We start from the raw sequence: 27564 nt of genomic DNA, 5'->3' as shown, positions 1-27564 counted from the left end.
CAACATAAAGTTTCCCCTTCCTCCCCCATCCCCTCTCTTTCTCCCCTCCCTCTCCTCTCTTATCAAAGGAAAAACTAAATTGAAAAAGAAATTTTCTTATCACAATTCAAAATGATAAAAAGATTTTTTTTTTTTTTTTTCATAAAATGACTTTAAAAAGTTATGAAAAAACTTTTTTAAAATCTCGACACTTTTTCTTTTTTTTTAAAATTTATTTACTTATTTATTAATACATGAAAAATTCTATTTTAATTTATGTACATAATCGAATAATAATAATAAGTCAATTTACAGTTCGTAAACGTTTACATAAAAAATTAACTTTTATATTTATTTATTTATATTAATTTGATAAAAAAAATTTTTTTTTCTACGCACTCAGCCCTAGACTCCTCCCACGCTACTCCCCCTCCCGTTGTTGTTGTTTTTTTTTATTTTTATAAATTTATGACGTAACAGGTATGAAAATCATTTTTTATTATCTCGAGAGAGAGAGAGAGAGAGTTTATGCTTTAATCGAATTTGAAGTTTGTTTTAAGAGCTTTTCAAGAGGAATTAATAAAATTGAATCAATTATGAGGGGAAGTGAGGAGGGGGGAGAGTAAAAACAATAATGTTTTTAATAACAGATTACTATAAGTTAAGTAGGTTTGAAATTTTTTTTTTTTTTTAAGAAAAAAAGGTAAAATTTCCTTTTTAGACCCCCTAAGTAGTATAAAGTTTCCTTTTTTTAATAATTTTCAAAAAGGAAATAACCGGAAACTAAAGTTTAACGTTACATTTTTACGTGTAAATAATAATAATAATAATAATTAAGAACCGACAACAACTACAACAACAACAAGAACAGTAGGTAGGTAACCTTTCGGTCAATGATCATCTCTTCCTTTAATAATAATAATAATAGAAAACTCATTAAAAACAATCTAGAACTTTCTAAAATTTTTTAAAATTTAATCCCTTTTTTGCGTTCGTCTATCGTTTAACCTTTTCAATTTTTTTTTCTTACGTACTCGTTTGCGTACCTTCCACCCCCCGCTCATCGGAAAAATCTTTTTTTCTTTCTTTCGAATCCACCCTTAAATTTTTAATGGTTGGTGATTTTGAAAAGATTGAAAATAGACGAACGTCGTGTATCTATTTCACGGTTTGAAAATTTTCCACGTCGACGAAATGTTTTTAAAAAAAAAAAAAAAAATTAAAATTTTTGCTAACAACTTCCGGTTTTGCAAAATTTTTCCTTTGTCATCATTATTACTACGATGATATGAATATGATTTAAAATCGTCGAATCATCATCATCATGGAGTCGCGTTTGTCGTAAATATTTTTTTTTCATTTTTCCTTTTTTTTCCTTTTTTTCCTTTTCTTTTTCATCCTCCTCCTTCTTCCCTTCTCCTCCTCTTTTGTCTTCTTCTTTTGAATGAATTTTTTAAAGGAGCCCTCCCCGTACGTTAAGTTATTGTCTTACCATTTTATATATTTACCCTCCCGCGGTTTTAGTTCTTCATATCGTAACCCGACTTAAGAATATTACTTCCCAACATCTTTTATTATTATTATTATCATCATCATCATCATTATTATTATTATTATTATTTTCTGTTACGTTCTTCTTCTTCTTCTTCGGTCGTTTAAATTGAATTTTAGTCCTCAAAGGATGTGAATCGAAAAGGAGGGTAGATTATTTTTTTTTTTCAGTACGACCCCTCTCTCTCTCTCTAAGAGAAAGAAAGTAACAACATTTTAGACTCATGTAATTTTCTTTTTTTTACCATTCGAAACAAACGTTAAAAATGTTTGTTCGTTTGTCTGTTTGTTTGTTTTTAAATTGTATATTTTTTTTTGTAAATTTTCGATGGGAAATTTATGAAACGATAAAAAAAAATATAATAAATGCGTTCAAATAAATACGAGATAAAAAGATTACGAATTTTGAATAATAATAATGATAATGATAATGATGATAATGATAATGATAATAATAGGAAACTTGTTTCGTAGTTTAAAAGATTAAATCATAATTAAATGAATAAATCAAATAAAATAAATTAAAATCTTAGAGAATTTAAAATTGTTGTTGTTGTTGCTGTTGCTGTCGCTGTCGTGAATTAAAATTATATACTAGAAAAAAGGAAAAGGATAGAAGAGACGATGACTTTTGACCTAAAAATTTACTTAGCGACACATTGACTCCTTTAATTAAAATTTTTCTTCTTCTTACACGTTTTGTAAAAGAGAATAATAATTTAAAATGATGACGAAACAAAAGAAGAAAATATTCTTTGGAAAAGTTTTTTGAAAATGTTTTTTTTCTTCGTTCGTTTGTTTGTTTCTTTGTCGAATAGATTTTCGAAATTTTTTTTTTTTACGTAAAGAAAGAGATAGAGAGATAGAGAGAGAAAATGTCGGAAGTGTGCGAAAAAAATCGTAACGAGTATGAACATGTGATATGAAATACCCTCACATACGGGACTCCTTTAACAATTTTCATATACGAGGGAAATCACCCCAAGAGGAATGAATCACTTTCGAGGGTTTACTTACTGTTACTGCTGCCACTGCTGCTGCTGCTGCTGCTGCTATTGCCACCACTGTTGACGATGCATACAAATTCCTTTAAAGTGTTTTTGTTTTTGTTTTCGTTTTTTTTACTTAAAATTAATTTTTAAATAAGAAATTTATTAACGACGACAGGAAAACATCGTAATGGATAAACTAAAAAGGTTTTTCCCGCTGAATTTTTTTTTTCTGACGTCATAAATAACGGAAACAATGATGATAATAATAATAATAATAAAGATAAAAGGAAAAACGCGAAAACACACATAAACAAACAAACGTTCACACGTAACGACAAACAAACTCACGTAATAAACAATCGAGTGGAAAAAAATTTTTTTTTTTTTCGACGTGGCAGCAGAAGAAAAACTTAAATAAATTATAAACCGTTAAAACGTTTGGTTTAATAAATGAATAATTAATAATAAAGTTATTGAAAAAAAAATACGAGAGAGAGAGAGAGAGAGATGTAAGGGAAGGATAATAATAATTTTTTAAAAATTATTTTTTACAACGTTGCCACTTTTATGTTTATACACGTGAACAAAGTCTAGACTCTACTACTATTATTATTATTATTACGATAATTTTTTTTTCTTCGTTTTGTTTTATTTAAACGCCAGATGAGACGCGAGAAAATTTTTATTTTTTTATTAAAATCGAGAGGGAAAAATTCTAATAAGAAAGTAAAAAGGGACAAAAAGTAAGAAATCAAAGGAAACAAAAAAAAAAAACAAATCGAAATCTCTATATAGACATTTTTAAATCAGGCGTATTTAAAAGTTTTTTCGTTTTTTTTTTTTTCTAGAAAAAAATGGAAAAAAGGGTAATCTTTACGTAATTAGTTGTTGTGACAACAAGAAATCTCTTGTTCAAGTGTTTGTTGTTGCGTTTGGTTGTTTCGATCCCAAAAAAAAAAATTTTTTTTCACTTTTCAAGTTTCGATTTTATTCCATGTTTGTAAAATGGCGCCGTTTGTTGTCTTCTTCTCTTCTTTTGTTTACTTTCTTGATTTTTTTTTTTTACTTTATTCAAAGGAAAGAAAGTTTGTTTGCTTGTTTTTCTGATAGGGAAAAATACACCTTAATGTAATATTGACCGGGGAAGGAAAAAACAAAAAGAAAAAAGTTTCCTTTGATTTTTTTTTTCCTTTGTAACGAACCATAATAATAAAGAAAAACAAAATGGATGAAAATATTTTTTTTTATTTATATTTTTCGTCGTCGTCGTCGTCGACGTCGACGACGTTAAATATATTTTCTTAAATAAATGATTAAGAATCGCATGAAGAATAATAATAATCGTTGTGAGTGTCGGCGGGGATTTTGGCGGTGGGGAGGAAGGTGGCGGGAGATTTCGAACGGGAAATTTTTCCTTAGCGGGGAGGTAGAGGGAGGGGAGGGGAAGAGAGAGAGAGAGAGGGGGGAGATCAAGTGTAAAAATGGTTAAAGCGTTTTAAAGGTGGTGGTTGTTTTTACTGTTTGTATATTTTACATTAGTGTATTCTCATTTCCCTTTTATTTGGGTAATTTATTATTGTATTTTTTTATTTTTCTTCTTCCACTTTTTTCACTTCCTCTTCCTCTTTTTCTTCTTTTATTTTTTCTTAAATATTTAATGCCGTCAAAAAAAAACAACAGTAAAAAAAAAATGGCTAAAAATGGTTTTGGTTTTCTTTTGTTTTTTTTTTTGTTGGTTGTTGACCTTAAAAATAAAAACACGTATAGTGAAAATTAATTAGTTTTTCCAGGGATTCTCTCCAGTGAGACCGAAGAGTTTTAAATTTTCTCCAGGTAATTAGAATTTTAAATGAATTTGAAAACTTCATTGGATGAAATAATGGTATGACTAATATAAAAGCAATATAAAATCAAATTTACCTTTTACAGTTTCTTCTTCCGTTTCCGCCTATCTATCTCTTTCTCTCTCACACACACTCTTTTACATTTCGATTTCTTATCTTCGACTGTTTTATTTTTGATAATGTTTGTTTCCTTTAGTGAAAATTCACTTATTATTAGAAAGAACAACTGTTTGTTTTTGTCACAAAAGGTTATTATCGCTGTTGTTTTTGTTGTCATTTGTTTGTTTTCTGTTTACATTTTCCTTAAATTTGTTAAAACGTTAATTATTCGAGAGAAGAGAGGGAGGGAAGGAATTGATTGAGGAAGGCCTGTATGTATTTTTTGTTTACGTCTCTTAAAACTAGAGAAATCAAATAATAATAAAAATAATTTTTTACGCGAAAAGAAATTTTGTTCAAATTTTTCCTGTTTAAAAATTGTCTCATTTTTTTTTCTTTTTCCGGGGCAAACAACCAAACAAACAAATAAAAAAAATTACCGGGAGTTATAAAATTAATTATTTTTCCACTCGAAATTAGAAAGAGAGAGAGAGAAAGGAAAGGCGGAGGGGATGAAAGGGAAGAAGAATAGGTTAGAATATAAAAGGCGAATTGCAGAGGATTAAAAGAAACAATGAATACAATAACCGGAAATTTAATTTTCACATCATCACATTTAAAAAGGAAGTGAGAGAAAGAAAGTGCAGTGAGAAAGAGAAAGAGAGAGATAGAGAGAAAGCGGAGAGTTAAATTTCATTTGGAATTTACAATATAAAAAAAAATAAAAAATTTTTATTTTTATTTTTATTCGGTTCAATTTTCGTTTTTTTTTCTTCTTCTTCTTCGTAGACTCCATAAACTCCATAACCAAATTAATTTCCAGAAAATGTTTTATGTAAACCTAAAGAAATTTGATATTTTTCCGTTATGGAGTAAAAAGGAAAATAAAATTATTATTATTATTATTCGTAAAAAAAAAAAAAAATTTCCAGAATTTTAAAAAGGAAAAAAATTTGTTTGTTGTTTAATAATAAATGATCAAAACGAATTTTTTTTTTTTTTTCCTACGTTACGATGAGTGGCCACTCGAAAAAACAGAAGACAAAGTCTTAAAGCATTCGAGAGGAGGAGAAGGGGGGAAAGGGGAGAGAAGGAGGGGACTTAAAAAAAAACAACGAGGGTGAAATTATTATTTTTTTTTTTCCTTTACGTTAATGGTTGCTTTTCTAAACTTTTTTTTTTTTTCATTATTACCTTCATCTTCCCTATCATCTTCTTCATTTCTCCTCCTCTTCTTCCTCCTCTTTTTTCATCTTTTTCTTTATATAAAATAATTTGCAATTTAAATTAATTAAAAAATTATTTTTAATATTATTTTGCGTTTTTCCTTTAATTGGTTAAAACGAACTTTTTGTTTACTGGTTTACAAAAAAAAAAAAAACCATTTCTGGAATGATAAATCGGTTTGTAAATTATTTTTCGAAAAACTGGAGAAAGACAAAAAAAAGGAAGGAAGGAAGGAAGGAAGAAAACATTTTCGTAAAAAAAAAAAAAATCATTTAAGTGACGACATCTGGACTTTTGTGAAGTCACGATTTACAAAACTCTGGAAGAATAAGAATATTTAATGTTTTTCTTTTTTTTTTGGGAATGTATAAAAAGGAAATTGATCCCTCACGAGAGGAAACTAAAAGGATTTGATACACACACACGCACACGCACACTCACACGCACAACAACAAACAACAAACGTAATAAAAATTTTAAATTGAAATATATAGGTTTCGCTATAAGTTAAACACTAAAAAAAAAAAGGAAAAATTTCTGGAAAAGAAAACGACGGAAAGTAAATTTTTTTTTTTTTTTACTTTTCCTGGGGCAAAAAAATTCCAGGATAGTAATGATGATTATGGTGATGATGATAATAATAATAATAATAATAACGATGAGAAATAAATTAGTAGATGTAATGAAATCATTAAGGAAAAAAAAAATTTTTCTTTTTTTTTTGACGACGACGTTTTTTTGTCTCTCCCTTCTTGTTTCTTTTTATTAAAAAAAAAAACTAATTTTCTGTAAGAGAAGTGAGGATGAGGGATAGGAGGGAGGGAGGATAGAAGGGGATTTTTTAAAAGGATAAAATTAAAATCTTGTCGATATTTAAAAAAAAAAGCAGAAGAAAATTAAAGAATCTCTCCCCACCCCACGATAATTAATAATAATATTAATTGAGTTAAGCTTGAAGATTTTTTTTAAGGAGAAAACGTCGTCGTCGTTATTATCATTATCATCATCGATTTAAAAAAAAATTTCAGAAATCGTCCCCCGAACGATAATAATAATAATAATAGTCATGTTTTTTCACGTACGAAATTAAAAAACAAACAAACAAACAAATTATAATCGGAAACGTTTTTTTTTTGTTGGGTCCGTAGAGTCCCTCCTCTCTCTCTCTCACCATTTTGTTTTTCCTTTTGTGAAATGACATCCGGTTTATTAATGGCGTTGTCGAATAATAATATCCTTTTTTTTTCCACGAAAAATCCAACAACGACAGACAACAACAACAACCGATTATCCTTTTACCCGTTGATATTTTTTTTTATTTTTAAGCTTTTTTATAAAAGTCTCGTCCCTGCCACCCCCTCCCCCCATCCCGCCTCATTCGAAATGATTTTTTAAACTGCGAAGAGGGGAGTGGGGTGGGTGGATTGAGACTCGAAAAAAAAATATTTGTTGAACTTTGACCTTTTAATGTATTTTTTTTTGTTTATCCATTTTCATTTAAAATATTTGCCAACTCGTGAAAAAAAAAATTTTTTTCTCTCTCTCTTTCTCTTTCTCTTTCTCCCTCGTTTTTCTTTTTGTTTTTGTCGTCGTCTTCGTCGTGGAGGAAGAATAAGAAAGAAAAAAAAAAGAAATAAAATCGATTTTAAGTGCTTTTAATGCTATTTTGAAAATGTAAAAGGATCAAAACCGGGAATAAAATGTATAAATCCGTTGGAGTAATTTCTAATATCGCTCCGGGGGGGTATGAAAAAACTTTGAAGGGTGTGAAAATTCTGATTCAGACGCGGAAAAAGAAGATGAAACGACAGGAGCGGGAGCGGGAGCGGTAGTAACAACAATACGAGGAGGAAGGAGGAAGTGTAATTGAACGATAAATTACCGATTTCCGGATTTATTCTGACGAAAGAGTGAGAGAGAGAGAGAGAGGAAAACGCTTCTGGTCACTATTTTATAATTAAAATTTGTTTGTTTTAAAGTGTTTTATTCACGGTTTAATAAATGTTGTGATTTTCATTATAACAACAATTCGTTTGTTTGTTTGTTTGTTTGTTGTAAATAAATCTTAGACGACGACGACGACGACGACGACAACTATGACACAACAGCCGAATAATATTGATTGTTTTATATTTTTTTTTTTTTTGAATTTGACTCACGTCCTCCGGTTGTTTCCTTCCTACTTTTTTTTTTTTGTTTAACACGAATCATTACTTACTTTGGTGAGGGGGTGAGTGGGGGGTGAGGTGGTGGAGGGAAAGTAGGAAAAGTAGGGAAAAGTAAAGTATGTGAAAAACACCGTATGGAATTTTCCAAACGTGTGACGGATAATGACTGTGCAGGTTTTACTATCTTAATTGTTCTTTTTCATAACTCTAAAATTTTTCAAAGCGTTGTTGTTTGTTTGTTTCCTGTTTGTCCATAGATAGTAAAACAACAACAAACGAGTTTTTTCTTGATTATATAAAAGTTTATCAATTTTTACGTTTTTTTTTTTTTTTTTTTTTTTTTTTTTTCAAATCCACAAGAGAATTTCAAAAACGAAGAAAAAAATTTTTTTTTTCATTTTTTTTCTCTTTCCGAGAATTAAAATGGCGGCATTTGGATTTAATCCAAAATCTGATTTTTTTTTTTTATTCCTTTTTTTTCCTTTTTCTTTTTTCCTTTTTGCCAACTGAAAAAGCTCAAAAACTTTTTCCTTTAAATTAAATTTTTTTTTTTCTGTTGAAATAAATAAGAAAATTTTTTTTTTTCAAAATTAATAATTATCAATCGTGATAAAAACGTATCGAAAAATTTTTTTTTTTAAAAACAAAAAAAATTGTTCGGTTGTACGCAGGGCTGATAGAACAATTTTACAACAAACGATAAAAAACAAACAATAAAAAAAATTTTAATTTTACAACGTTTAATAAATCAAAAAAGAAAAAAAAATTTAATGGGTTTAAACGTGAAGAGAACAACAAACGAGGAGGAGAAGAACGATGACGATGTGTGTGTGTGAGAGGATGGAAGACGTGTGGGGAGGGGGAAAGGGATAAAGAGGAAAAGTTGTGTGGAATTTTCCTAAATGAAAATCGTCTCCCGTTATTTTAAAAAAAAAAAAACTCCTCATGGATATGTATCGAGAAAAGTTGCGGGATATTCGAAATGAATTTTTAGTATTTGGGAGAAAACAAGGAGTATGGAATGTTGTTAGTTTGTGTTCGAAGACGACGAGGGTGATTTCATCCCTTCATTCAAAAGGTTATTCAATGCCCAGGGATGAAACATTATTTCTCACACGCACCCCCTCCTTCTCTCTCCCTCCCTCTCACGCGTTTTTATGTGCGTGTGTGTGTGTGTAGACGCGCTCGATATAAATTTCATTCGATTCCTCGTAGTTTTTAAAACGTTTCCTTTTTTATTATATTAAACTCATTCTTCAAAAAGTGATAGAAATATTTGTACCGCAGAAAACATATTTATGTGTAATAAAAGAGAGAGAGAGAGAGAGAGAGAGAGAAAAAAAGAGAGATTAAAAAAAAAGAGAGAGAGGATGAAATGAGGGAAGATGGTGAACGACTACAACGACGAGGACGACGAGAATTAAAAAGATTCAAGCAAAATTTGTTTTTTTTAAAATTAAATTAATCGAAACATAAAATACGGGATCTGTTTTACGCATTGTGACACGCACACATGCACACGCACACGCACACGTACACACGCACTCACAAATTTATTTAGGAATAAATCGTCGTCGGCGGTTGTGACGGAAAAAAGCGACATAAAAAGAAATTTTTTATTCATGTTTTTTTTTTTTTGACAAGAAATGTGCGTGCTACACATTATTATTATTATTATCATCACCATCATCATTATTATTACCATTATTAATATTCTCATGTTATTTATAACCTTCATAAAATGAATAAATGCGTTCGGTAAATCGTTTGATGGGGAAATGAAGACTTCACACGAAGTTCTTTTTTTTTTTTTTTTTTTTTTTTCAATTTTCTTTCGAAATTTTTTTGTTTTTTTTTGGGCGGGAAAAAAAAACAAAGATGGCGTCTCGAACGCACGCACGCACGCACACACGCACCCAGCTCGACGTGTCAACTCTTAAATTTTATTTTTGTGGGAGAGGATTAAACGCGTATTAGGAAACGCCATATTTTACTTGTTATAAGGTTTTGATTAAAGCAATAAATAAATAAAACGTGGCAGTGTTGCCAATCCACAACCCCCCTCCCCACACAAAACAACCCAAAAGGGGGAGAAGACAAACCCGAAATTTTTGAAAAAATGTTTTTTCCTAGATGGAAAAAAAAAATTACGCGCTCATTCACGCACTCGCTTGTAATACATATAAAAAAATTTTTTTTTCTCCAAAATTTTGTCTGAAGGAAGAGAAAGAGAGAGAGAGAGAAATAAGTGGGGAGGGCGGGGAGGCTTTAATCATCGTAGTAAATCTGATTAAAATAAAATTTACTAAAATTTAAAAAAAAAAAAAAATTAAATTTCGAAACTTTTTTTTCTTTCCTTTTTTAAATAAATTTTTATCTTTTGCAAACCCTGTAGAACAAAAGAGAGAGAAAGAGAGAGAAAGTGCGTATGTGCGTAAATGTTAGGATCAATTAAATCTCTCTCTCTCTCTCTTGCGCTTCCTTTCGGTAAACTAACACGATTTTAAATGAATGCAAAACGTAAAGGGATGTGTGTGTACACCCACGCACACGCACACGCACGCACCATTTAACTACGTTAAAAAGGTCATTTTGAAATTTGCGTGTGCGGTCGGAAGGTTTTTTTTTTTTTTCCTATTTAAAAAATTCAAGGAGGTTTTACACGCGAAGAAAAGGGAAGGTTCGTGCGTGTTTTTTTTTCCGGGGTGGCAGGAGAATGAGGAGGAGGGGAGGGGGCGGTAAAAAAGCTTAAGGGTAGTAGCATTTTTAGTTATTAGTTTTTTTTTTTTTTTCCCAACATCCGACGGACGGTTTAGGTAAAAGGGAAGAAGGTTAATAATCAAACCCGAGCACGAACTCCTTCTATTTTATCCCCATTCATTTAATTCTCTGACTAATTGGACAATTTTTTTATCTGTTTTAATAAACAAAACATTTACTGAATACAAAATCCCGATGATAAGTGAAAAAAAAACCCGTTTCCCTAATATTATCATTATTATCATCATCATCATCATCGTCCTGAATCGATCCGTAAACGAACGCTTAACTAATAATAATGATAATAATTAAAGGTATTAATACTATAAGTATCGGATATCCGTTGTTTGAATCCGTCTCGTTTCCTTTTCTAAAAGTTTCCGTTTCCGTTTTTTTTTTTACGAAAATGTAACTGAAAATTTTGAAGCGTTTGTTTGTTTGTTTGGGAATTTTTTTTTTTTTCGTTTTCCAAAATGTTTCCCCGTTCCCCCCCCACGTCTTTGTTTATTTATGTTTCATATTCAAGTTTTTACTTAAATGGGTTTTCTCTCTCCCCACATTTCCGGTTTATATATTTTTTTTTATTCCTGTTGGAATATGACAATAAACATCAATAGTTGTCCGATCATGGTGTTTATCGGTGGGGGGAAATAAAAAACAACTTCCGGTTTTCAATCATATTCATTAGCGTTTAGTAACAAATTGTTAGTCTCACACGCGGATTAAAAAATTCATCGTTTATTTATCATTATTATTTCGTTTTGTTTCGGCGGTTCCCCCCACCACCGCCGCCACCGCCATAATAAACAACGATAAAAATAGTTTTTTTTTTGTTGACAAATAACATACAATTAATTTTATAGAAGAGGAAAAAACATAATAAAACACAATAAACTTTGCCTTTTTCGATGGTCTCTTGAAATGAAAAATACTTTTTTTTTTTTCGTAAAAAAGGGAAAACTTTTTGTCCGGGAAAAAACATTTTCAAGAATTTAAAGCTTCTTCTTCTTCTTCTTCTACTACTACATCTTTTTGGAATTGAGACAAAGTGAAAAAAAGGGGAAAAACATTTTTTTTTTTTGTTTTCGGGGGAAAGAGAATGAAGAAGTTTTTGGAATGAGAAAGAAAGAAAGAAAAAAAAAAGTACAGAGAGAGAGAAGGAGTGTACGGTGGTAGGGGAGGGTTAGGGAGAGGAGGTGGTGGGAGGAAGGTGGGTGAAAGGGACGTTTAAATATATATACCTACGTATGCATATATATATACATGACAAAAACATTTTTTATGTTTACGGCCCTGTTTTTTATAAATATGACTATTAAAAAATTCACGTCGCGAACGTTTTGGAAATTTCTAGAAAGATTTCTTTTTCTTTACGTTTAATATTAAAAAAAAAAAAGCAGAAGAAGAAAATATTTATACGATAAACATTAAAATAAAATTTAACGTTTTTTAAAAAACCGTAATTTTTTATTTAAAGGGGAGATAGTGGGGGGGAGGGAGCGAGGAGGTGACGGAAAACGATTATTTCGTAACGTGACGAAACGTTTCCATGAGAAATTATATCAATTTTTCGAAAAGTACGAACGTGCGTGCGTGCGTGTGCGTGTGTGTTTAAACTTTTCCAGTTTGTTTTAATTTAACTGGAGAAAAACGCTGGAGATAAACTGGAGAGCAGGAAGAAAAAAATGTCGATAGTTTTAACCCTCGAATCAGACTCGACTAACCTTTTTTTTTTTTTGGTAAAACCGCCATATTTTTTCATTATTTTAGGATTTTTCTTTTTTTTTTTTTTTGTTACAAGTTGATTTTATTTTCGGTAAGAAAACCACCTGCGGAATGTTCCTTATTTTCTTCTGCTTTTTCCGTTTTGTTTATTCTTTGGAGAATTAAGTGACTAATCGTACTTCAATGTGTCCAACATCACCAACACCATTACCACTTGATCAACCGAAAATATTTTTTCCTTTAAACGAAAACTTTTTCATTTTGTTTGTTAGTTTTTTCACTTTCAGAATTTTTGTTTGTTTGTTTTCGTCTCTTTTTACTTCTCAGTTTAAAATTTTATACGTTTCGTCACATCGTCGTGAAGTTTTTTTTTAAAACCCTGCTGGAATATTTTCTTCGTCCAAAATCAATAAAAAAAAAATGGTTTGTTTGGAATGTTGAATGTTATTACGTCATCCTCCCGTTTTCCAGAAAACTTACACAAAAAAAATGTCAAGATTAAATCAAAGCTTCTCAATAGATTTCTCTCCAGTCCCTCCAGTAATAAATTTTCTTAATGGCTCTAAAAAATTTCCAAAAAAAAAATTTAGAATAGAAAACATCGACTTTTTTTTTTATTTTATTTTATTTCCTCCTGGAGAAAAAAATTTTTTTATTCGAGTGTTGGTATTATTATATTATTGATTTTTATCAGTATTTTTTTAATCGCGCCTAAAAATTTCGTTATTGTTTATTACGTCTGTCACTTCAAAATATTTCCCTAAAAAAAATGTCTATTTCCGGTTATCGTATATTTTTCACACGTGTTTGATTTTCAATTCAAATCCTCGATGGTTCGTTCCTTTTGTGCCTTTTTTTTTTTTTATCTGGATAACTAAAACCGGATAAAGTTCGTTTCGTTGAATTTCCGTTTGTCCGTTTCGAAATCAATCCGAAAAAAAAAATTTTTTTTTTCTTCTTCTTCTTATTATTATTATTATTATTATTTTCAAAACGCGGATGAATTTTTTTTTTTAGTTTTTATTTTGTCCCACGGGTTTTCCAACCGGTGGGGGGAGGGTGAGGGGGCGGAGGAGAAAGAAAAACACGTCGTAAATCATGAGACTTTAAGCTGGAGCTAGAGAAGAAAAAGAAGAAAAAGTACTTAGGGAGATATAGTCTATCTTTCTCTTTCTCTCTCTCTTTTAAAGAAAAAGGTAAAAAAAAAAAATTCAATAATGCGTTTTTCGGAATATGAAAAATAAATAAATAAATAAATAAACTTGTTGCGATGATATTCGATGTGTTAAATAATAAATCACAGCAGAAGATAATTTTAAAAACAAAAACAAAAAATCGTCTGCTGCTGGAAAAGGAAAAAAGGAATAAAGTAAAAAGGAAAAAGAAAATTTTTTTTTTTTTATAAAATTTTGATTTCATTTAACGATTAATAAATTCATTTCCGGTTTTTATTTTTTTTTTTATTTTGACCCGAAAAGGAAATTTGAAATGTTTTTTTTTTTTAACTTTTCGCTGGAGAAAAAACTGGAGGAAAAAAAAATTTTTATTTTAAAAAATTAACAAGTTTTGAAACATTAAATTTAATTTTAAAGTTTTTTTTCTTTTTTCTAACAATAAAAAAAACTACCACGGATGGTAGAAAATTCAACTTTCTTTCTCTCACTCTCTCTCCTCTCCCTCGCTCTCTCTCTTTCTTTTATGGTTGTAAACTTTTGTTCTTTCCTTTACTGGAGAAAAAAATAAGATGAAATTGATTCACGGTTTATAAAAAGTTTCGATGGGAAGTTTCGAGTAAGGGTAAACTTGAGTTTCGTAAGACAATTTCCCGTCTTACTTTCGGTTACTGGAGACTGGAAAAAAACTGGAGAAAAAAAAATTTCGTTTTTTTGTTAATTCTGGGACGGTAATAATATTAATAATAATAAAAACTTGGTTTATTTTTTTTTAACGAAATTAAAACGGGAAAAAGCGAGGGAGCGAAAGAAATAAAGAGTTTTCAAAAATTTTTTTCTCCAGTCGTCGAATTGTTATCATGGAACGAAAAAGAAATCTGTTATCAATAAAGTCGTCGTGATAATAAATGGAAAAACGAATTTAGAAAAAAAAGAGGGAACGAAAAAAAAACACAAAAGGCGAAAAGTTCTTAATATATATATATATATATCTTACATGAACGGTCTTATTCGAACGGGAGTCAGCTGGAGAAGATGGTCCGGCCGTAATAAAATTTTACCGCAAAAAAAAAAAAAAACTCCTCGACATTTTCATTGAATATTTCATCATCATCATCATCATCATCATCGGGAGAGAGGGAAGGGAGGCGAAAGGAGTTTTTATTATTTTTTTCTAGGGAACGAAAAACTGGAATTTTTTTTTTCATTCTTTTGCCTGAAGTCGTCGAAAATTTATTTATTTAATAAAATATTTAAACGCGAACGTTTCATTTATAACCGACATGATAAAAACCTGTTTGGATGTAAATCAGAAGGAGTCATGAATAATTCTTGTCTGGAGAAAAAAAGAAAAAAGTCTGGAAAAAAATTCTGGAGAAGGGATGAAAAAAATACAGGCGACGGTACTGCCAACATTGTCATTGTCATAATTTTTTTTTTTTTTAAATCTTCATAAGGATTATTTAAAATTTTTTTATAACGAAAAAGTTGTTGTTTATTTACCGGAAGTGACGTCATTCGCTATGAAAAATTTCCAGTTTTAATATTAATTTTTAATATTTTTTTATAAAAGATATTTGTGATAAGGGTTGAATAATAACTCTAGGACGACATTTTATTTTATTTTTTTTATTCCCTTTTGAAATAGGGAAATTGAAAAACTGGAGAAAACTGGAGAGAGAGAGAAAAGGGGAAAACGATGATTGTGCAATAATTCAAATAAAACGCGGACAACAAACAAACAAACAAACAAACATATTCCAGAGACTAGTTTGAATTCAAAACAACATTTTTCATTGTCTTCCAGTTTTTAACGTTTTGTATATTCCACCCGTAAAAAAAAAAAAAAAAATTTCTCAATCTTTTTCCATCCATTTTTCTTTTTTTTCTCCAGGAAAAAAAAGAAAAAGATTTAAAACGTAACAATAAAAGTAATGTTTTGTTAACGTTACATAAAAAAAATCGTTTCCGGTTTCTACTTTTTTTTTTTGGTTGTTGTTGTTGTTGTAAATTTTCATAGATTTCGTCATCATTAAATTTTAAACATTTCCCTTCTCATTTTTTTTTTACCCTGGATTCCTGGAATTTTTTTTACATCATCGTTTGAATAAAATTCATCATCATTATCATCATCATTATTATTATTATTATTTTATGAGAAAAATTAAAAAGAAAAAAGTTGTCGTTTCCATAAAACGTTCAAAAAAAACGAAACTGACGGAAATAATTTTAAAATTAAAATTAAAAAAACTGTCTCCAGCAGAAAACGATTATTATTATTATTATTATTATCATCAACTTCCGGTTTTAAAAATTAATAATTTACGAAAGACTAACGATTTAATATATATATAGATTTTTTCTTCCTGGAAAACATGGAAAAATTTATTTATAAATTTTTTTTTTTTTGGCAGGAGATTTTATTTATGTATCGAAAAAAAAGAAACCAAGATGGCGGTCGTTTAAATTATCGTTTCCGGTTTTACTTTTTTTTTCTATCGATTTTTTTTTTTTTTTTTGCTTTTACCTTCCGCTCGTTTTTTTTTTCTTAACGTGATTAATTATTTACGAGGAGTTGGTTAAAACTATTAATTATTAAAGTACATTATTAAATTCTCTTTTTATTTATTTACCTTGAAAAAATTATTGTTTATTATTATTATTATTAACATTAAATTCGAGAGAGATTTTTTAGTTTCGAAAGCTCGGGGGGAACCGTTATTTTTTTTTTTGGAAACGGGAGGAAGAGAAGGAAACGATGGTTGGAAGGCGAATGAAAATGAGAATCGAATCGAATTTAATCCTCTCCCCGTCCGAAAAAAATTAAAAACAAAAAATTTCAACTTCCGGTTTTTTATTTTTTTGTTTAAATAGCGTGAGAGAAAAAGAGACAGAAAGACAGAGAGAGAGTGAAAAAAAGAGAAGAGGAACAGAAAGAGAGTGGAACAGCGAGATAAAGAGAGGAGTAAAAAAAGAGAGAGAGTGAAGAAAGGGAAGAGAAAGAGGAGAGTGAGAGAGTGCGGGAGAAAGAGGAGAGAAAGACAGAGAGAGAGAGTATAAAGAAAGAGAAGAGAAAGAGAGAAATAAAGTAAGGGAAGAGAAAGAGAGAGATAGAGTGAGAGAAAGAGAAGGGAAAGAGAGAAAGAAGAGAAAGAAAAAGGGAGAAGAAAAAGAGAAAGAGATGAAAAAGAGAAGAGAAAGAGAAGAGAGTGAGAGAAACTGAAAAGAGAGAGAGAGATACGCAAGGATATGCGTTTTTCGTTTCAGTTAAAAATTTCATAAACGTTTGTCGACTTTTTCGACAATGTTTGTTTTGTTCAGGTTTTGTTTTGTTTTGTTTGTTGGTAGATTTAATCCTTTCGAAAGTTGCGACATTTTTCTTAAACGTCACCTCAGGTTTGTGTGGGGGGGCGCGGGAATGAAGGAGGTAAAACAAAACAAAGAACTGTAGGAGACATGCATGTAATAAGGACATATCATCATCGTCGTCGTCGCCTTAATTAATTTTTCAATTTTTTTTTTTTTTTTGCGACGAAAGGTTGGTAAACCTTAATTTATTCGGCGGAAAATAATTTGAATAAATATACATGTAAAATTACAAAAACACGCACGCACGCACACACGCACTCCCACACACGCAAGAGCGACGAGAGTTTAGAAAATTAATTACATTACCGCCCCGTAAAAAAAAAAAAAAAATTTCATTCCAGGAAAAAAAATTTTTTTTTTTTTTAGGGATTTTTTCAGGGAGTAAATTTTTTTTTTCTTTCTAGGTATCGATTTGTGACGACTACAGTCTTCCTGTTGATTTTGTAAATAAAAAAAAATTATTACCAAAAAATAAAAGAAAAGAAGAAGGAGACGAAGGTGAAGAGGAATCAAAAAAATGCGTGAGTTTATTTTTTGTTTATAACAAAAAAAATTTTTTGTATATAAAAAAAAAAAAATTTAAATAATAATAATAATAAATAAATTGTTTAAAAAAATAATAAAAATTTTTTTTTCTCTTTCTTTTTCTGGGGGTCACGACAGGTCGATATAATAGATAATTATTTCGATCCTAGAGATAGCAAAATATTTTATCAAAGATCTAAAAAATCGGAAAAAAATTCATCTTTACAAAGGAAAAGACATTCGAATCCAATCGGTGAGTTTTTATTTATTTATTTATTGATAACGATATTGATAACGTTATTTGCAATTAATTAAAAAATTTTTGTTAATTAACCTTTAACCTTTAATTTGTCGGAGGGAAAAAGTTTTTTTTCCTTTTTTTTTTTTTTTCAATCCACCAGGTATGCAAATTGTGTGAGAAAATCTTTTGAGAAAAAGAAAAGTTTTCTCGTTAAATTCTTTGAAAGTTTTCTTTTTGGAAAAATCTTTTTCTCCACCGGAAACGTTTTATTTTGTTTATTTGTAAGGTGGAAAGAGAGTGAGAGAGGGAGAGGAAGTGGTAGGGTTGACAATATCCGGTTTCGTACGCCTATTTTTTTTTTTTTTTGCTTGTCGTTTGTCTCGTTGCCACAATTTTGCCAACGTTTCTTTCTTCTCTCTTAAACCCTTTACCCCCACCCCTCTCTCTCTTTAATCCTTTACCTCTCTCTCTCTCTTTTAACCCTTTACCCCTCACTCTCTCTCTTTTGTACTCATTCGTTTATTTAAACTGCAGCGATGCCAACGTTTCTCCTTTTTTTTTTTAACTTTTACACTCCTCTCTCCACTCTCTCCTCTCTCTCTCTCTCTCTCTCATTTCGTTTTTAACTGCACCGCAATGTATTGTTGTTGTTATTATTATTTTAATGTCATTTAAATCGATTAATGCGAATTTTAAATCCGAACGTACGAGACCAACCGAACGGTTTTTTTTTTCGAAAAAAAAAGGGAAACGTTTCGAGGGTTTTCTTGTTCGAAAAGGGAAGCAAACAAATGTGAATTTTGATTTCAATTAATGTTTTTAATAACTTTTTTCCTTTGACAATTTATAACTCATTACAAAAATTTTTTTTTCTGATTACCCCTCCCCCCTTCTGTTGTATCCTTCACGGTACCTCTCAAACAAAAAAAATTTTCTTTTTTTGGTCGGGGGGGAGGGTGGATGAGTGAAGAGGAAGAGAAGGAAGGATACCGTTTAATCTAATCTTCTTTTTTTATGTTGATGCTTAATTTTGTGGTTAAAAACACACCGGAATTTGTTTGTTCGTTTGTTTGTTTAGCGAAAAATTTAAATTCTTTGTTTTAAACCCAACCAAAATCCGTTTTCCGGTAGAAGAACAAAACCTGAATTTTTTTTCAATTTCAACGGTATGCTCGTTTTGGCTGTTGGTACGATGATAAAATTTTTTATCAAATGAACGATACCTATTTTCATTTCCATCATTGCGTACCTTAAAGCTGAAACAACAATAAACTTAATTTATTGTTTAACTTATTTAAAAAATTTATGTTCTCTCTTTCTCTCTCTCTCTCTCACCTATGCAATGTCTTAAACCTCCACCGAAAGGCATGAAACTCATCGGAACAATTGAATTTTTTTCATCTCGAAACCTTTCAGGATCAAATTTATCCGGATTTGGGAAATATTTTGGATCCCGGTGTAAAGCGATAATCGGAAGTAGTAAAAGATCCCCTTTGTTCAATTTAAATTCCGGATTATCTTCGGTTTTAGGAAAATCATAGGTTTTTGATACTTCCCTATCGGTTATTCCTGCCGACGGCCATTTTCTTAACGCTTCTGTAAAATGACGCCCCCCCCCCAACAACACGTTTTAAACGTTTGAAAAGTCTTCAACCTTAAAAAAAAAAATTTTTTTTTCGGTCTTTTACCTTTTACCACCATGTCCAAATAAGACATTTTAAACATGACGTCATCGTAGGTTATTTCATTTTCCCTGTCCATGATTTGTTCTATTTCATCGTGTAAATGTTGTTGAACTTCCGGATTGATGGCGAGTTCGTAACATAGAAAACCAAGGGCCGTCGCTAATATATCGAATCCGCCGAAGAAAAACGACACGGATTGCGCGGCAATGTCGGCATTTGTCAAATCTGTAATAAAAGGCCACTTCACGGGTCATCATCATCGCACGCAATTTTGTATTGTGATGACGTCATAAATAATTATTAACCTGGAATTTTTCCACGTCCGTATTCTTCGTTGTCGGAAGAAAAATTTTTATTTTTTCTCGCTTCCATAAGAACGTGTATGACGTCCTTACGCACAATGTTGTGTTTTTCTCTGTTTTTTATGTTTTCGTCGACGACTTTTAAAAAAAAATTGTTTATGTTTTTACCAAAGAACGATATGCCGAGTGCCTGGAGAAGAAAATAAAGAATTCCAGTTAAAAATTTTAATAACGATAAAAACCCCCTCCTCCCCGTAAAATAAAACAAACGTTTGATAATTTTGGAAATAAAACCGTGAAAAAAGTTTTAAACAATGGAAAAGATTTAAATTTGTCTCGTAATTCGACGCCGATCTGGAAAAATTCATTTTTTGGATCTTCGAACGAATTCAATTCCAGTCCGAAAGCCGTGCTTGCTACTACATCAGTGCCGTAACGAGAAAAAAATTCTTTTAATTCCAATTCCAAAACGTTTGAATCATCTGAAAACCACAAAAACACATTAAAAAATTACGTTCGATACGTTGGGATCAATACTTTCGGTTTACCTTTTCCAGATTGATTCCTAATTTGCTTGTCCAGGTACTGTACGGATTGTTCAGCGCATTTGTCCATGAATATAAACATGTCTTTCATTTTAGCACCCGTGAAAACAGTGGTCATGACGGATCTTAAAGTTTTCCATTTTTCGTCTGGAAAAAAAATAACTCAATTCTTATCAATCGAAACCGGAGGGGGCTGTGGGGAGAAGCGGGGGGAGTGAGGAAGAGGGAAAGCCTACCTTTTAACATTGTCAAATTTTTATTTAATAAATAATCCGAAGCTTCGAACCAAGTGTATCTGTTTGTAAAACATTCAGCGTCCTTTATCATGACGAGTTTTATCAATTCCGGATCCCGTACGAGTAAACAAGGTTTTAAAAACATGTAAATCCCAAATATTCTGTTAAATAATAATAATAATTAATAATAATTAATAATAATACTTACTTATGATTATTATTATCACTCAATTTTTTTTTTTTTTACTTTTTTTCAAATCGATTATACAAATTCGTTATGAATTCAGCGGGATCCGATGTATGGAAAACAAATGGAATTTGATCCCCGAATATTGGTACAGGAGTCGTTTGGGTGATTCCTTTTTTTCTCCAGTAATTATTATTTTTCGTTACGAATTTATATAAAAAAAAATGGCGGAAACGAGAGCAACGATAATTTGAAACCATTCCATTTTTATTTATTTATTTTTTGGTTCCGTTGAAAAAATCCAAAGCGGAAATGGAAATTTTTTTTTTTTTGGAAAAATAAAATGCTAAATTGATTCGATTGCACTTTTATTCACCACCACCATTACCACCTTAACAATCAATCACGTTTTTGATGACGTCGTTTAAACACTTGTAACTTTGAGATTGTTCTCTTCTTTTTAAATAAAAATAATGATAATAATAAATAATGCGCGATTGTAACGTCGCCCCACCGTCAATTGTTTATAGGCTAATAAAAACTAGTTTGGATGCCGTCGTCGGCCTTGGACTACGTAACAGTGACTAACGATGGTCTGTTTTTTTTTTTTTATAATTACGCCTTTTGAAATTTGCAAACAAACAAACAAACATTTTTGATACTTTTCCAAAACGACAACCACATTTTCGACGGAAATGATTAAAAATACAAATAAATTGCCAAAAACTATTGCGTAACTAAATCGTATCGTAGGTCATTTAATTCGCGTCAATTTTTCGTTCTCCAGCCGGTTCTCCAGTATCTGTGTCGACGTAATAATTTCATTGCGTAAGTTATCGTGCGCGTAAGTAGCATTCGAGACTTTCGCGATTCGTTGACCCTAATTGGTTAATCACACTCCTTCCAAAAAATTCTTATCATCATAAATATTTGACTGATAAGAAAAGATCAGACGACGGACAATATTTAAACAAAGAGTGAAAATTTTTTATTTTTTATTTAAAAAAAAAAAAACAAATGAGAAGAGATGAAATTTATTTTTCGTCGATTGTGATCAGTACCGTAACGAGAAAATAATTCTCACCCGACAAATATATTTAAAAAAAAACGTTTTCGTGTCACTAGTAAATCAAATGGTAATATCTAAAAAACCTTTCAATTTAATTAATTTTTTCCATTTTTTTTTTGTTTTATGAATATTTCGTTGAAGGTTTTCGTGAGGCGTTCGCACCTGATGATCGTTCGGATAAAAAAAAAATTTTTTTTTTCTTCACCATAAATCGGGGGGGGGGGGAAACTGGAACGTCAAAACGAATGTCAAATTGTTGCGATCGATTTTCATTCATTTCTCGTCTGGAAAATTTTTATCCAAAAAAAAAAATGTCTACGTTTGTAAAATTTTTCTCCGCATAATTTTCATTTAAAAAAATCCGTTTGCGCGTTATCAATTATTATTACTGATAATAGAGAACGTTTCCTTCTTATCAATCAATTCCCAACTTCCTGTTTTAAAACGATTCATTTTTCTTTTTTTTTCACAAAAAAAAAATTTTGCCGCAAAGACGTTCGTTTAACATCCGTTCCTTTTTTTCAAAACGAACGGATTATTATTAATTGACCTTGAATTTGCAAACATCTCTTAATAAACAATTATGTCGTAACAAAAATTGATTTGATTTTCATAAAGGACAAAAGCGACAGTAGCGGATGCAGAACCAAAAAAAAAAAAAAACGTGTAAAATCTAAGCATAATAATTTTTATATATTGTCGTGGAATAAGAAAAAAAAAATTTTTTTTTATGGCGCTCTAAGTTTTAATTTTAATTGGAAACCATTTTCCGGACTTAATAAAAATCCACTGTCCTTTTTCAATTTGATCGGGATTTTTGTTTTTTCCGTTGGCAACACTTGAAATTTACTAACCAGACGAACGAGTCCGATTTTAACTTCCATCATTGCATATCTCAAAGCTGAAATAATAATAATAATAATTATTATTATTATTAATAATGTTAATATTATTAATAATATTATTATATTAATAATGTAAATGAAGGGAATGAAAAAAATTAAATTAATAATTATTACCTATGCAGTGCCGTAGTCCGGCTCCGAATGGTAAATACGTCAGAGGATTTATTGTATTTTTTTCATCTCGAAATCTTTCAGGATCGAATTTTTCAGGTTCCGGATAATATTTCGGATCGTGATGTATTGCGATTATGGGTATGAATATGATGTCCCCTCTTACCAGAGTAAATTCTGGTGTGTTTTCCGTTTTGGGCATCACGTACGTCTTGGATACTTCCCTATCGGTCATAACAGCCGGCGGCCATTTTCTTAAAGTTTCTGTAAAATGACATGCCCCCCCCGCCCGACAAGTTTCAAAATGTTTTTCACGTTAAAAAAAATTTTTTTTTTTCGGTGTTTTACCCTTGACCACCATATCCAAATAAGACATTTTAAACATGATATCGTCGTATGTTATGTCATCATTTCCGGTTTCCGTCATTATCTGCGTGATTTCTTCGTGTAATTGTTGTTGTACATCCGGATTGATTGCTAATTCGTAACACATGAAACCGAGAACGGTGGCTGTTATGTCGAAACCACCAAAGAAAAAGAAAACAGCTTGAGCCGTTATTCCAGCGTTTGTTAAACCTTTTTTTAACAAAATAATTAATCAATTTAAACCGTTAAGTTTTGAAAAAAAGGTTAAATAATAATAATAATAATAATCTTACTCGGTATTTTACCCCTTCCGTATTCTTCATCTTTATTTCCGTTTACGTTTTTACTCTTTCTCGCTTCCATTAGTATGTGTATTACGTCCTTGCGAACAATATTATGTTCTTCTCTGTTTTTTATGTTTTCGTCGACGATATTATAAAAAAAATTATTTATTTCGTCGCCGAAAAATGTTATGTTGAGAGCCTTAAAACAATCGAGGGGGGTAGGGGGTAAATGAATAAATTTTAAAAAATCAAACAAACCGGAAGTTTAAAAAAAAAAAAAACACAAACCTTTGTAAGTTTTGGAAAATTTAACATGAATATCATTTTAAAAATAGGAAATGACGTAAATATTTTTCTTATAACAGTTCCGATGTTAAAAAATTGATTGTTTGGATCTTCGAACGAATTCAATTCCAATCCGAAAGCAGTGCTCGCTATAACATCAGTGCCGTAACGAGAAAAAAATTCTTTTAATTCCAATTCCAAAACGTTTGAGTCATCTGAAAACCACAAAAACAAAATATTACGTTCGATACGTTCGGTTTGGTACTTCCTTCCGGTTTACCTTTTCCAGATCGATTACGAATTTGTTTTTCCAGATGTTGTACTGATTGTCGAGCACATTTGTCCATGAATTTAAACATGTCTTTCATTTTAGCACCCGTAAAAACAGTCGTCATGACGGATCTTAAAGTTTTCCATTCTTCATCTGAACAAACAAACAAAACAATATATTTTTTATAAACAAATTAAAGAATTTCGTAAAGCCGCCATCTTTTTTTTTTCGCACCTTGCAACAAGTTAAGACTTTTGCTTAACAAAGGATCCGTATTTTTAATCCAATTAAATCTATTTATGAAATATTCTGCATCTTTGATCATGACGAGTTTTAATATTTCCGGATCTCTTATAAATAGCGACGGTTGCATAAAAATATACATTCCGGACATTCTGAAATTATTATTATTATCATAATTATTAAAAATAATTGGGTGAAAATGAGTGACGCCATATTTTTTACTTTTCTTTAAAACGATCGTATAAATTTTTAATGTTTGTTAGAGGATCCTCAGTTTTAAATATCATCGGTCCGTTATCACCAACAATCGGATATGGATTCGTTTGTTTGAGTCCTTTTTTTAACCAATAATTATAATTTTTCGTTGTTAACTTATATAATAAATAAATAAATGTTGTTGCCAACATTAAAACTTGTATCCAATCCATTTTCGATGATGATGATGATGAATCTAGAGAGGAAAAGACGCTGTCGTGAGTAGGGAGGGGATTTCGATATCGTTTTTTATTTTAATGGAACCTAAAAAAAAAATAAAATAAAATAAAATGATTTTGACAAATGTGACGTCACTAATTGCGCATCATTTTTTATCATTATTATTAGTAATATATGAAAATTTTTTTTTCGGGTGATATGGTTAGGGTGTCGGGATGGGGGGAGGAAAGTAAAGGAAAAAAAGGGGAGGGCTAAAATATTTAAAAAAAAAAAAAAAAATTAATCAAGTTTTACGTACCGTATTGAAAAAATTGTTTAGAAAAAAAAAAAAGAAAATTTTAAATGTACGCGTGTTGTTTGTCGTTTGTTGTTGTAATGGAAACATCTACTACAAAACTAAAACCTATTCGGTATGTAGATGTCAGTTTAGTTGTTGCGATTGTTGTTGTTGTTGTTGTTGTGTTCGTTTTATAAAGTCGTCGGCCTTCGCACGATCTCAGATGTGATGACGTATTAAAATCATTTAATAATCCGCGGATTGTATTTCCTTTTGTGATGTTTGTTAAATAATAATAATAATATTTATTTACTTATTTTGTTTAAAATTTATGAGAAGAAAATCAAGAAAATTTAATTTACGACAATTTCTTTTCTTTACATGATAATAAACGAAAACAAAAACTGATTAATAATTAATTGATAAGGGTTTAATTTTGATTTTGATACGAGCATTTGCGTTAAACCTTTTTTTTTTAAAAAAGGAAAAAGAAAAAAGTGCGAAACACTCGAAATAATAATAATAATAAAAGTTAAGTAAAAAATAAACGGAATAAAATTATTTTGTATTTATCCTTTATTTTTTTAAATATCTCAAAAGGTCGTTGACCTCAGTTTAATAACGAAATAATTTTTTTTTGTTATCAAGTGAAAAATGGTTAATTGAAAAACAAGAGCTTTCGTCCCGCGAAAATTCCTCCATTTTTTAATGTTTTCAAGTTACGAGTTTCTTTTTTTTTTACATTCCATACCTTTGAATAATTTTCGTTCGGTGGCGGTAGCGGTGGCAACAGCAGAAAAAATTTGGCTTAAAAAAATTCCTTAGGAATAAATGCCTGAATATGAGTGATGCTGCAGGTTTGAACATGTTTTCGACTTGTCATAACCTCTGGGAATAAAAAACACAACCCCCTTCTAAGCCAGAGGCCATCAGCAGGTTCACACTCACGAAAGTGGGAATTCCACCTGAGGAGGAATCCCGGTACTTCCCCTTTTTACCCTTCCAGTGACAATCCCGATTTGTTACCTTCGTTCCTGCCTCTTCCACAGTGTATGCGAGGTGTTCGAAGTCGCGAATTCCTTTGATCGTTCATCTGTACTCCTTTCATTTTCCCTATTAGAATCACGTACTCAATTTCACCCCCTCGAACAAGGGTCGGCGCACTCCCAATGCCTCGAAAAGGTTCTAGATCACTTGCCCCCTTATTTAGGTACAGGTCTGTTCCTGTTTGGACGAACTGCAATTAAATTCCTACTCCCAGGCTTTGAACCCACGACTCTCAACTCGTTTGGTTGCCTTTGATTCGATTTTTCCTCCTTTTGCAAGTGAAATTCAAGTCTTAAAATGAAGTATGTATTCGTAATAATCATATGTACTAAGGCATCTTCTAAGGTTTATTATTGCCCTCGCTTTCTTTTTTCAAAAAAAAAAAAAACGTTACTATTGTAAATTTAAACTTAAAATAATATAGTTATGACTAAATAATAAAAAAAAACTAATTATATCACAATAAACTAGACTAAATAACAAAACTTTTGATATATATAACTTATAACTAAATTATTAAATAAAACTATTAAAATTAATTAAATAAGACGACGTGACGTAAACAAATGTCAACCGTTACACACCCGCCATCTTCTCTTCTCCTTCCTCTTCTTATTCTTATTATTATTATTAATAACAAATGACGATATCGTGTTTCGAGAATGAAAAAAAAAAAAAGTCATTAGTTTTTGCCTTAATGAGTTCAAAGGTTAACGAAAACATTTTGTCAATTTTAAATCCTTTGCGACATCGTTAGCGAGACGAAGTGAAAATTTAATTTAAACAAAAAAAAAAAGTCGTTTAAAATATTCAAAAAAAATATTCCTGTCCTGTCGTGATAAAGAAAGATAGAAAGAGATAGCAGGGGAGAGAGAGAGAGAGAGAAAAACGTTTTAACCTTGACATTGAAAAATGTTTTAAATCATCGACGGTGAAAATATCTGAAACCGGATAATTTGTTTCTTTAACGTTGAAGATAATTTTTTTTTTTTTAACACCACAGAAATAAAATTGAAGTAAATGAAGAAGTTCTGCTGCTGTTGGTGCTGTTGCTCTGCCGTTGACTGACGAATGGTTCCCGAAGGGCAAAAGGGAGAGCATAAAATAAAACCTGTTTGGAGAGATAAATAAAAAACCGTTTAAACGTCGCCATATTTTTTTTTTCTCTTCGCCTTTTAATTTTTTAAATGCCCTAAAAAAAAAAAGAAATCTAATGATTTAATTCTTTTGAAAGCAGACGACGTTTTTTTTCGATAACGCCAAACACCTTTTGATCACCCGTTAATCCCCTCCCCCTTTCCTCCTTTTTATTTTTCGCTCTCGTTCGTTTAATTTTCCTGTCGTAAAAGAAAACGTTTTTTTCCAAAAAAATTTTTTTTTTTGTTTGCGGAAAGGATTTTGTTCAGTATGAAGGCCAGATTCATACGAGAGAGAGAGAGAGAGAGAGAGAGATGTCCTCGTGGATCCACAAAAATAATAACAAGAAAAAAATTACGCACATAATCAGTAATGCGTTTAATAAAGAGAGAGAGAATACGAGGCGTTCCTGAGAATGAATACTTCTGGCAAATATTACAGTACATAATAATAATAATAATAATGAGTATGATGATGATGATGATAATGATACTAAACCATTTCGAATTGTGTGACTCAGGACATGC

The 27564-nt window shown here is 30.6% G+C and overlaps 2 protein-coding genes across 2 annotated transcripts; both read right to left on the bottom strand.

Moving 5' to 3' along the window:
- Positions 1–18738: 18738 nt before the first annotated feature.
- Phum_PHUM417190 (cytochrome P450, putative) lies at positions 18739–20867 on the bottom strand (the record flags this gene model as incomplete). Its single annotated transcript, XM_002428984.1, has 8 exons — positions 18739–18908; positions 18988–19248; positions 19341–19562; positions 19643–19829; positions 19910–20121; positions 20188–20331; positions 20421–20581; positions 20668–20867. 8 exons carry the CDS (start codon positions 20865–20867, stop codon positions 18739–18741), a joined length of 1557 nt encoding a protein of 518 aa, XP_002429029.1.
- Positions 20868–22404: 1537 nt separating this feature from the next.
- Phum_PHUM417180 (cytochrome P450, putative) lies at positions 22405–24569 on the bottom strand (the record flags this gene model as incomplete). The annotated part of the gene is made up of 8 exons (XM_002428983.1): positions 22405–22577; positions 22696–22956; positions 23041–23268; positions 23352–23541; positions 23631–23842; positions 23893–24051; positions 24133–24293; positions 24364–24569. The coding sequence occupies 8 exons, from the start codon at positions 24567–24569 to the stop codon at positions 22405–22407; spliced, it is 1590 nt and encodes a 529-aa protein (XP_002429028.1).
- Positions 24570–27564: the final 2995 nt, after the last annotated feature.

The sequence above is a fragment of the Pediculus humanus genome, genomic scaffold (assembly GCF_000006295.1).
Source record: "Pediculus humanus corporis 1103172108185 genomic scaffold, whole genome shotgun sequence".
Lineage (NCBI taxonomy): Eukaryota > Metazoa > Arthropoda > Insecta > Psocodea > Pediculidae > Pediculus > Pediculus humanus.
Note: the sequence above shows the minus strand (reverse complement) of the source record. Positions and strands in the feature narration are given on the sequence as shown.